Here is a 12,141-nt window from a genome sequence, read left to right as displayed (position 1 = left end):
GTTATAAAGACGTTTTGGTTTTGGTCATAACATTTTAATTAGCGAATAACTGATAGGATTTTGTCTTTTGCCTATCAATATCGTGTCATAATGGATGGGCTGGCCAATATTTTGAGTAGTGGATGCGGCACTACGATAAAAATATTGGCCAGCCCATCCATTATGACAGGATATTGGATAGGCAAAAGACAAAATCCTATCTTTTATTCTCATTCTTATTCAGTTTTAATGTAATTTTTGCGAGAAAAACTGCATTTTTTTCAGAAAAAAATAAAGTTACTTTTGTGAGGACATCCCTGTTGTTTTAAATGAACGAAACCATCACGAACATCTAAGCCGCGAATCGCGTTCTTAGTTCTCATACGTGTATTACGCTAACGCATTATCGCGCGATCATTGAGGAGCAACAAGCGTGCGCGGGCGCGCGTCCTGACTAATATCACTATCAACTATTGTGATATATTATACACCAGAAAACCAATCAATTTATGTGAATTCTTTACAAGACGAACCCATTGAATAAGAATAACATTTAAATGTTGGGTTATATAAAGGTCATGAACAATTTTTAAAACATTTTATTTGAAAAACACTACAACATTTTTTAAATGTTGTCAAAATGTCTTTGCAAAATATTTTTGGCAAACGTTTTTGCAAAATATTTGATCAACACTTTATAACATTTTGTATCAGGTTTTCAAAAATGTTTTCTGAATGTTATTAAAATGTTTTCTACCCTTTTATATAACCTGACATTGAGATGTTTTCTGTCAAACATTTTGTATTTTCTTGATGGCCACCTCTTCTGTAATTTGAGTTGGTAACTTACTCATTATGCTGAGCTATTGAACAATTAACAGTAAAGATGGAGAACAGGCTGTTATCTTCTCTCTCTCTCTCTCTCTCTCTCTCTGTGTCAGGTGGCGCTGTGTAGCACTGCTGTGGTCTTCACAAGAGTACGCCATCTCACTCGATCTGATGCCAAGTGCATTGCACCTTGCATTCCTTGGTTAGAAACCAGCTTCACATCATTTGTCCAAGATGTTGGTGGACGTCCTCTTCCTTGTCGGCCTTTCATAGCCTCTTGCAAAATTTGTTTTTCTACACCTCCATGTTTCCTGACAATATGGCCAAAGTACTTCAGCTTTCTCTCCATTATGCCATTTCTGATAGTGTACCAATCTTGATGAGGATCCAGGAATTTGTTCTCCTGTCCTTCCATGTCACTTGTAGAAGCCTCCCGTAACACCATATCTCAAAAGCATCTACTCTTTTCCTATCATTCTTGGTCATAGCCCAAGACTCGCATCCGTAAGTAGCAATGGAAAACACAGTTGCACGAAGTAGGCGTACCTTGAGGTTAATGGATAGGCCTCTGCTTATCCATGTGCTTGACATGCCCTGCACAGTTGTCCTTGCAATAGCCAGTCTTCTCTTAATTTCAGTTGTGCTGTCACCGATGTTGTTAATCATTGAACCCAGATATTCAAATTGCTTCACCTCCGCAATCTGCTGTCCATCTATCACAAACTCATCACTTTTCTGCTCTCTGTCTACATTATTTTTGTCTTCTTTGTGTTCAGGAGAAGGTGTTTTTCTTTGCTGGCCTCTTTGATGCGCTTCAAAACATCAATCAGTTCTACTCTGCTACTACAAATAAGAGTGGTATCATCGGCGTACCTCAGGTTAGGAATTCTTGTACCGCCAAACAAAGGCTGTTATCTTAAGCATGTAAATAAGTTGCTTACCTGTGTTCATAGTAATTAATGCATGCTATTGTTTACTCACCATAATCAGTGTTGTCTGGATCCCAGCTATACTGTGATGGCCAGAAATATGGGCTCTGAAATCTGTACAATGTCCCGTCTTCTTTTATTGTCCATGATTTAGTACCATCAGTTACTGGGAATATATATCCATATTGGCATACAAGTGTTCCTAAATGTGACGCCTCGTCAGGGTTTTCAATGCTTAGTTTTTCTCGTATCCATATAACAAGATCACTACCTGTGAGGAGAAAGGAGAAATTAAGACACTTGAGTGATTTGCATCCGGCATATTTTTGAAGTTAATACTCAAAGATAAGGACATATTGCTGGTTCTGTTTTGGTTTTGCCTTTCTATTATTGTATGTTTTCAAATATGTTTTTTATGTAAAACATTGGTATATTGTACACAAAAATAATCCTATTTCTTGCCAGAGGGTAAGAGGCTCACACATCTTACACTAGAGCTGTGTTCACATTTTCAGATGTACGCCCAGCGCGCCGGCGGAACTTGGTTGACGCAAGTTGCTAGGAGTAGCATTAGGTGCTGCCAAGAGTAGTGGCAGTGTGAACAATGGTCAGCGTAAGCAAAGATGTTCAGCGTAAGTTCCACCAGGCATATGTCCATTTTTTTTTCTGTGATGAATAATGGATATTCTGGGGAATTTCCCTGGATAATGGATATTAATAATGGATATTCTGGGGAATTTCCCTGCAAGATTTCAAGAATTGATGTAGAAATGTTTTTGGAATGGAGCAATAATTATATGGTGAGCAAAATCATTTGATCTTGTGTAGGCCTATTTATTTTCAACATTTTCAATCAGCACAAAGTAACAAGGGTATGCAGGCTTACCTGTGAAAGCACTTGGCACTGATGTGAGGAAGACCTTCTGGGGTCTCATCTGTATACCTGTGTTTGGGTGTTGCATGTCTTTGATTATTTTTTCCATCTGAAAATGTAACAAAAACAAGACAATATAATTAATAAAACATAAACATGTGAATTATGCGTATTATTAAACAGGTAACTGTTAAAAGCTTTAGAAAACATATTTCATAAAGAAAAATGTTACTGCAACTCATACTCTACCTTGGTTTTTTTTTAAAGTGCAGTGATTTATAGTGTGCTACGCACAGGCATAATGCCTGGACATTGATCCACAAGCCTCAGCACACTTTACAGCCCCACATCATTTTCTTTTCATAAACCATTTAACAACATCTCATTGGTTTTGCATCTTCAAGAGCACACACCCTAGACACTCCCCAAGTTCTGTACAGGTTACAACGAAACAATAGCTGTAAGTTCCTTGTCCAGGGGAATTTCAAGCTAACTCAATTTTACTCCGAGTACAATTTTAAAAGAAAGAAATGTACCACACTTGTCGTCAGCATGTTCTTTAACCCTAACCCTACCACAGGCTGGGTGCCACCCATTCAGTGGGTGGGTAACACACAGACCACTTCTAACCAAACCTCCCTGAGAGTGTTGGGGTTATTAAGACAAACATTTTTTGGTCTCATGAAATTGGCAATTTGAACCAGTTTTATGTGACACTTTAAAGGACATTGCCTGAAGTTGATTCAATGTCTTCCCAGCATTCACTATATAATTATTGTGCACCATGATAAAGGAGTCCATTTTAACACCTGTTTTACACAATGAAAAAGGAAATATTCATCAAGATTTGGAGTAATAAATGGATGTGGATACTGTGAATATAGTGATACCAAAAACATAAAAAATTCATGCCATTTTAAAACATTTTCAAATTTATAAATTTTGGAAAATAGATGAGTCCACCTTAACTTCTAGCACATGTATGTAAATGTATATACACATAGCTTGATCTTCTTGCATAACAACCATGACCTAGCCCTACTAGATAGGGCCTTTTGACCATAGCAAAAAAACACTATAAAAATGCTATCACCTAAGAACTGCCAAAACCCAGTGATTGCTCCCCCTTGAAAGATTTGAGGATGCTTTGCTTTTTTTTTTTTTATATATTCACATTTCACATTTTTATTTTAACACAAATCATCTGCAGGAATTTATTAATTTATCTTCATGAATTCATTAATATGCATAAAAGGTTTGATCATATCTCATGGTTTCTCAGACAACTCAAGCATTTTTTCTAAACAAAAGTAGTTTTGAAACTTTCAACTGAAACTAATGATGGAAAGTCTGTAAAGATCTGTTACCATCCTCAGGCAGTAGTGACTGGCTGATTATCTTCTTCACACCTGGATGGTTTACGTGTTTCTAGAAGACTTTTGTAAATTTTCAGAAGATCTCAGCCCCGTCTGTGTTTAATTTGACTCATTGTTCTTTCTTTATTGCTATGGACTCCTTGATCTTTCTGTTGAGAGTCTTGTTCTCCTTTGTGATGATCTTACTGTTCGGGGGTCTATGCGCCTACAGTGCCCAGTGGAATGGCGCTCTTGCTTTGAGATTTTTTCTGTAAATTTTTTCTGTAATTTACATGGCCCATATATAATCCTATCTCCCAACACCAACAAGATGCCGGTCTGCTTGTAAAATCAAAGCAGTGGAAGATTTAATATTAGCAAATTGACCAACTTCTTCATATGTCCAATTTACATGTTGCAGCGAATTTCAGGATATTTATTCATGCTGCTGTGCTCAATGCAAAGATGGAAATATTATAAGGTGAAGTAGGTCAACTAACCAGTTGTAGTGCTAGCTGCATTGTGTGGTTCTAGTTAATTTTTTGAAGGTTCAGGATTGCCTTAGTGTCAGAGGTGTTGCCAGATTGTTTTCATAAATAAATTGCAAGACAAAGAGAAGCATTCAAAAAAGAAAAAGAAAACAGAAGAGAGAAAATTAGTCATTTTAAACATCTGATGACTGATGCTATGTGTAGAGATCCATATCCTTTTGGTTACCCACATTTGGATCTGATGTTCTTTGTATGCCAATCCACTATTGATTGATTATGTGCTACTATCTGCAGATTAAACACCGCCTGTTTCTATTCAGATTAATGCCATCTGTCTAACACAAATCTGTCCAGTTCAGCTGAACCACTGGCATTTGCATTGTCAAATCTGTCATGGCATTGCCATTTCAGATTTCTCTTTGCAATGAGCAGGAATTAAGCATGTGCTAACAAAAACTGACAATGTCTCTTATCTGGGAGAAAAAATATAGAAATTCATGGTTCTTCAAGGTAAGTACACTGCAGGGAAGATGTTTATTTATTTTTGACAAAAAGAAACAAACCCTACATTAACCAAGATGCTGCAAAACATTGAACCCTAACCTTACAAATTGATGAGAATTGAGTGATGAAGCTAACCACTCAATAAGGACACAGGTCTTCAGTACACTTGTACACTCACAGAATGACCCTTGAGTGTGAAAAACTCACTCCCCACAACTCAAGGTCAGCTTTGAAGCTATGGCAGTTACTGAACTGTGCCAATGGAAATGAGACTGACCATTTTGGCTCCATCATATTTTTAATCATTCAGTAATTTCCAGCAAAGTAACCTATAAAGTCTAAGCACTGTCTCAGTACAAACAGCCATATGGGGATGTGCCACTGAACATGCTGAAACTGGTGTCACATTCAGCTTGCTGGTACAAGGATTATCCTTTTTTGTGTGAAAATGGTATATAGATGGTCATTTCTCAATTGGTCCCACTTTTTGGTGAACATTATTTTGTATAAATATATTGGTGCCTTTGCACAGACTCTAGGCACATCCCCACCCCAAACCAACTGAATAGCTCCTTGGTTCCAATCAAATCTGGTACTCTCATCCAGTGGCAGCACCAGAAAGGGTTTTTGGGGAGTAGGTATTGGGAGGGGAGCAGGGGCAAAGTAAATTTCTGGGGGAAAAAATCAACAAATGTTGTGCAAAATTGCAGCAAAAAGTGGACATTTGTGTAATTTTGGGTTTTTACTCAGGGGAAAGGCCATCTGACTGCGGGCATTAACCCCGTGCCCCACCCCGTGGCTCCGCCACTGCTCTCATCTCTTTGTAAGCTTTAAAAAATGTGCCAAGAAAAGCTTTTGTTGGGAATTAAACGCCCTGCGAGGCACCCTGTCAATCCCTCAGACCAAACCAATATGGACCAAAAGCAGAATCAGAGCATAATTATATCAATGGGTTAGGCCAGATCAGGGCGTGTTCTCGCTGATGTTTCCCCACCCCAAGACCACTCTCCGCAATCTCAATAGCCTCTCTCTTGATACACCTTTCCGAAGGCTCACACTCTGCCAAAGGTCTTTTTACCCATATGTTCCCACCTTGTGGAACTACCTGCCCGAGGATGTTGTCAAAAGCACCTCCCTACCAGCCTTTAAATCTGCTGTTTGTCTCCACCTCGTGTAGCCATTTAGTTTGGTCTCCTTTTATTTCTCCATTCCACCTGTCCTTGTCGTAATTATGGTTTTTTCTATTTTGTTTTTGTTTTTGATGTAATGGGCATCCCTTTAATTTAGTGGTTTCACTATTGGGTTTGTCCAGGCTTTCTAGCCTATTGTTATATATATATAAATAAAAGTAAGAACTGAGCAAAAGTACTACAATGAATGTCAAGAGTACTTGCACTGTCACACACCCCCACACATCCAATGTGTGATTACGCTCTCTAGAGTGACAACCAGGAAGTTGAGTGGTGTGATGTCATACATCAATCATTGCATAGTGTTTGTTACCTACAATTTATATTACCCGGCCACGTTGATATCCATGTGCCTTTAGACACAACAATATTTGAAGGCTTCCCAGAATATAACAAAATACTTCTAAACATAGCAATGTGTATTCATAACCTTATGAATATCTTTGATGCACAAAACCTAATCAAACTTATTTATTTGCCAAAATGCAAATGTGATGCACAGTTACTAATAAACAACAGTGGACCACTGCATAACATCAGTAACCTCAGTGTGCGTATTTACACGAATGAACAATATTACCGTATTGTACATCGCTGTTGGCTATTTGATATCTTGAAGGAAAAATGAAAGGTAAAGTTTTATTTTTTTAATTACAAATTGAAAAGTGTTGGCTATGAATGAGGTTAATGACTTTGCATCTGTCATTTTTCGGATATTGTGAAAAATCTAAACATTTTGCTTGGACATCAGTATAGCCTTCTCAAACAAAATATTTTTTTCGCAATGCCCTCAAAACAACTGATGCACAGTCATTAAACTCTAAATAATGGCCTTGATTCTGTTTGCATATTCACACAACTAAAAGTGATTATTTTTGAGTTCTTCACACTGAAAACTTATTCAAATATTTTCATGCATTTTAATTGCATTAAAAGAATGCAACAAGTGCAGAAATTTATGCAGCATGAACAATTTCAACTACAGTAAACAACTAGAAGGCTATATATTTGTACACAAATACGGCTATACCCGCATGTTATCGGTGTACCCAAACTTAGTCCTTATTTGCTGAGGACTTAAAATAAAGAAATTGTAAAAAGTCGCCCAATCGGGCAGAAAATGTGTAAAAAGTGAAAGTCCAAGTCACACGCTTTAATTTAAAGTAGGTTGCACTCTCGTAGCACTTAAAATAAAGACATTGTAAAAAGTCCCCTCCCAGGGGAGTCGTCTCTCTTACTCTCCATAGGTTGCTGTTGTCAGTCTCTCTTACTCACAGTGAGGCTATGCAATATGATTAGGGGGAAACTATTCCAGAGGGAGTATGTAAATTAAATGGAACAGCCATTTCAGAGGGAGTATGTAAATTATACGGAACAGCCTTTTGGGGCCATTTCAGAGGAGTATGTAAATTAAATGGAACAGCCACTGGGTATGTAATTTAACTGGAACAGCTTTAACGTTTCACGCTGGTTTTTTCAATTATGATAATACGATCTGTGTGTTTAGTCCTACGTGTGTGGGGTGGATGGATGTGTGGGTGTTAGTAACAATATAATTCTCAGGTGCTATCTGTGTACATATTCTGAGCCTGGAAGCTGCTTTCTTTGATGAGAAACGGCCCGCCCTTTGTTTTAACATTTGGGGCTCTGGGGCCCATAATATTTGACTTATGAGGCCCATGTACATAATTATGTTGAAGTATAATTCTCTAGTGCTATCAGTAGACTCAAGCTGGCCACTGTAGCTACTTTATTTACTGAGTAACGGCCGGCCCTATGTTTTAGCGTTTGGGGCCATGGGGCCAATATTATGTGATATATGGGGCTCATATGTACATATAACAATGTAATTCTCAGGTGCAATCTGAACCATAAAGCTGCTTTATATGATGAGAAACGGCCGGCCCTTTGTTTTAACATTTGGGGCCCTGGGGCCCAATATATATGACTTATGGGGCTCATGTACATATGTTAAAGTATGATTCTCAAGTGCTATCAGTAGACTCAAGCTGGGCATTGTAGCTGCTTTATTTACTGAGTAATGGCCGGCCCTATGTTTTAGCGTTTGGGGCCCTGGGCCCATATTATGTGACATATGGGGGTTATATATACATATGACAATGTAATACTAAAGACCTATCTGTGTACCAAATCTGAACCCTGTAGCTACTTTATTTGCTGAGAAACGGCCGGCCCTTTGTTTTAACATTTTGGCCCCTGGGGCCCCTAGCCTTGTACATCTGGGGTCAAAATGGGCAAAAGGCACATCTACAACTTAGGGCCCATACATATGCAACTTATGAGCCCTAGTGATCTTGTACTTTTAGAGCTAGGCTTGTCAATCTGTTGCACCATATTTTAACATTTGGGCCCCTGAGGCCCATAATATATAACATATGGGGCTCTTGTATATTTGTAAATATAAAGTACCCCTAGGGCTATCAGTGTACCAACTCAGGGCCCTGAGGCTGCTTCAATTGATGAGAAATGGCGTGCTTTGTATTTTCACATTTGGGCCCCTGGGGCCCGTGACCTTTGACCTCTGGGGCCAAGATGGGCAAAAGGCACTTCTACGGGTATGGCCCATAAGTGTACCATTATATATATGGGCCCTGGGGCCCTTGTGGTTTTAGCGCTAGCCTTGACAGAATGATGTGTTTGATGGAAGGAAAAGGAGGAGGAGGAGGAGAAGAAACCACAGGATGGCAATATACCCGTCCATGCTTCGCATGCGGGTATAAGGATACATACATGGTCAGAACTGTAGCAATATCACAATGTAAATATTTGTAAGATTTATGATTGCCCAGGACAGTGTGCGTGGTACGGGATTGCTGTAAGCAGCACTGGATAAATCTCATGGTGTTTACTAATAGCCACAGGGAGCTCATTATAAAGTGACTGATCTGGCCATCACTATTGTAAACACATCATTTCTCGTATCAGCTACCCAGTACACATTTCATATAGAACTTGTATTGAAAAGTGTCATTCTCTTTTGTTAAATTTACAAAATATTGAAAAAATCCACAGGTGCATGTTTGAGTGTATGTTTTATATTTATAGGACAGCCAAGAATGTAAAGCCCATTCAGTGATCCCATCTACGCAGTAACAAAATGACAATCATAAATTACTTAAAAGTGAAAGGTAAGTCATTAAAATTGTCACTATGTATTTTTGAAATGATAAATTTCATCATTTTACTTTCAGCAGTAGATATCAATTAATGTTATTAGCAGTAGACAACAATAAATGTTATCAGCAGTAGATAGCAATAAATACTATCAGCAGTAACAGCAATAAATGTTATCAGCAGTAGATAGCAATGCTATCGGCAGTGTATAGCAATGAACACTATCAGAAATAGATAGCAATGAATGCTATCAGCAGTATAAATGCTATCAGCAGTATAAATGCTATCAGCAGTATAAATGCTATCAGCAGTAGATAGCAATGAATGCTATCAGCAGTAGATAGCAATGAATGCTATCAGCAGTATAAATGCTATCAGCAATAGATAGCAATGAATACTATCAGCAGTAGATAGCAATGAATGCTATCAGCAGTAGATAGCAATGAATGCTATCAGCAGTAGATAGCAATGAATGCTATCAGCAGTAGATAGCAATGAATGCTATCAGCAGTAGATAGCAATGAATGCTATCAGCAGTAGATAGCAATGAATGCTATCAGCAGTAGATAGCAATGAATGCTATCAGCAGTAGATAGCAATGAATGCTATCAGCAGTAGATAGCAATGAATGCTATCAACAGTAGATAGCAATGAATGCTATCAGCAGTAGATAGCAATAAATGCTATCAGCAGTAGATAGCAATGAATGCTATCAGCTGTAGATAGCAATGAATGCTATCAGTAGTAGATAGCAATGAATGCTATCAGCAGTAGATAGCAATGAATGCTATCAGCAATAGATAGCAATGAATACTATCAGCAGTAGATAGCAATGAATGCTATCAGCAGTAGATAGCAATTAATGCTATCAGCAGTAGATAGCAATGAATGCTATCAGCAGTAGATAGCAATAAATGCTATCAGCAGTAGATAGCAATAAATGCTATCAGCAGTAGATAGCAATAAATGCTATCAGCAGTAGATAGCAATGAATGCTATCAGCAGTAGATAGCAATGAATGCTATCAGCAATAGATAGCAATGAATACTATCAGCAGTAGATAGCAATGAATGCTATCAGCAGTAGATAGCAATAAATGCTATCAGCAGTAGATAGCAATAAATTCTATCAGCAATAGATAGCAATGAATGCTATCAGCAGTAGATAGCAATGAATGCTATCAGCAGTAGATAGCAATGAATGCTATCAGCAGTAGATAGCAATGAATGCTATCATCAGTAGATAGCAATGAATGCTATCAGCAGTAGATAGCAATAAATGCTATCAGCAGCAGATAGCAATAAATGCTATCAGCAATAGATAGCAATGAATACTATCAGCAGTAGATAGCAATGAATGCTATCAGCAGTAGATAGCAATGAATGCTATCAGCAGTAGATAGCAATGAATGCTATCAGCAGTAGATAGCAATGAATGCTATCAGCAGTAGATAGCAATGAATGCTATCAGCAGTAGATAGCAATGAATGCTATCAGCAGTAGATAGCAATGAATGCTATCAGCAGTAGATAGCAATAAATGCTATCAGCAGTAGATAGCAATGAATGCTATCAGCAGTAGATAGCAATAAATGCTATCAGCAGTAGATAGCAATGAATGCTATCAGCAGTAGATAGCAATAAATGCTATCAGCAATAGATAGCAATGAATACTATCAGCAGTAGATAGCAATAAATGATATCAGCAGTAGATAGCAATGAATGCTATCAGCAGTAGATAGCAATGAATGCTATCAGCAGTAGATAGCAATGAATGCTATCAACAGTAGATAGCAATGAATGCTATCAGCAGTAGATAGCAATAAATGCTATCAGCAGTAGATAGCAATGAATGCTATCAGCAGTAGATAGCAATGAATGCTATCAGCAGTAGATAGCAATGAATGCTATCAGCAGTAGATAGCAATGCTATCAGTAGACTTCTCCATGATCCACTAGCCCATTGTACATACTCTGGCTATTACATTTAAGCATAAAACTCTAATTTGTATTAATTTGTGCTTATATGCTTTGTGCTTGGAGTTAAATTGGATTGATAAACAAGTATGATTGACTGTGTGTGTTAGGGACAAAGTCCCCGATCAAAGCATGTTGCGTTCAATAATGTAGGCCTACTTATACTAGATTTTTACTGTCACTAATTATATGAACTTTTTATAACCATTTACTAGTATATTTTGATGTAATAAACATAAGTATAATTTCAAGTTAAAGCCATATTATAACATTTTCATACAAAATAGATTAGCATTTTTTTGCCATAGTCTATGCTCTCTCTCAGTAGATAGCAATATATGCTATCAGCAGTAGATAGCAATGAATGCTATCAGCAGTAGATAGCAATGAATGCTATCAGCAGTAGATAGCAATGAATGCTATCAGCAGTAGATAGCAATGAATGCTATCAGCAGTAGATAGCAATGAATGCTATCAACAGTAGATAGCAATAAATGCTATCAGTAGAAGATAGCAATGAATGCTATCAGCAGTAGATAGCAATGAATGCTATCAGCAGTAGACAGCAATGAATGTTATCAGCAGTAGATAGCAATGAATGCTATCAGCAGTAGACAGCAATGAATGCTATCAGCAGTAGACAGCATAACTACGGCATGTATCAACATTAGATAACTGTAAATGATATCAGCAGTAGATAATATAGCAGTGAGTGCTATCAGCAGTAAATACAACTAAATGGTATCAGTCATAGAAAGCATTATACACATTACTATGTATGATCTTTTTGTGGCATTAATATAATTGTGATTTAATCTGTTCATAGTAGTTTTGCGGCTTTCTTACAAGCAGTTATGCATTAAAGGTACAAAGTATTTTTG

General features: G+C 37.7%; 1 protein-coding gene across 1 annotated transcript in view; it reads right to left on the bottom strand.

Annotated features, from left to right (window-relative positions):
- LOC140164851 (regulator of G-protein signaling 7-like) overlaps positions 1-12,141 on the bottom strand; it is a 118,989-nt gene that overhangs the window by 25,691 nt on the left and 81,157 nt on the right. Inside the window, exons 2-3 of the mRNA XM_072188227.1 lie at positions 2,623-2,719; positions 1,789-2,007 (exon numbers count right to left, since the gene is read on the bottom strand). Of these exons, the coding sequence (XP_072044328.1) occupies positions 1,789-2,007; positions 2,623-2,719 (316 nt within the window). The remainder of the gene's footprint in view (positions 1-1,788; positions 2,008-2,622; positions 2,720-12,141) is intronic.

Source organism: Amphiura filiformis, chromosome 11 (assembly GCF_039555335.1).
Source record: "Amphiura filiformis chromosome 11, Afil_fr2py, whole genome shotgun sequence".
Taxonomy (NCBI): Eukaryota; Metazoa; Echinodermata; class Ophiuroidea; order Amphilepidida; family Amphiuridae; genus Amphiura; species Amphiura filiformis.
The sequence above is the reverse complement of the archived record's forward strand: the minus strand, read 5'-3'. Positions and strand labels throughout refer to the sequence as shown.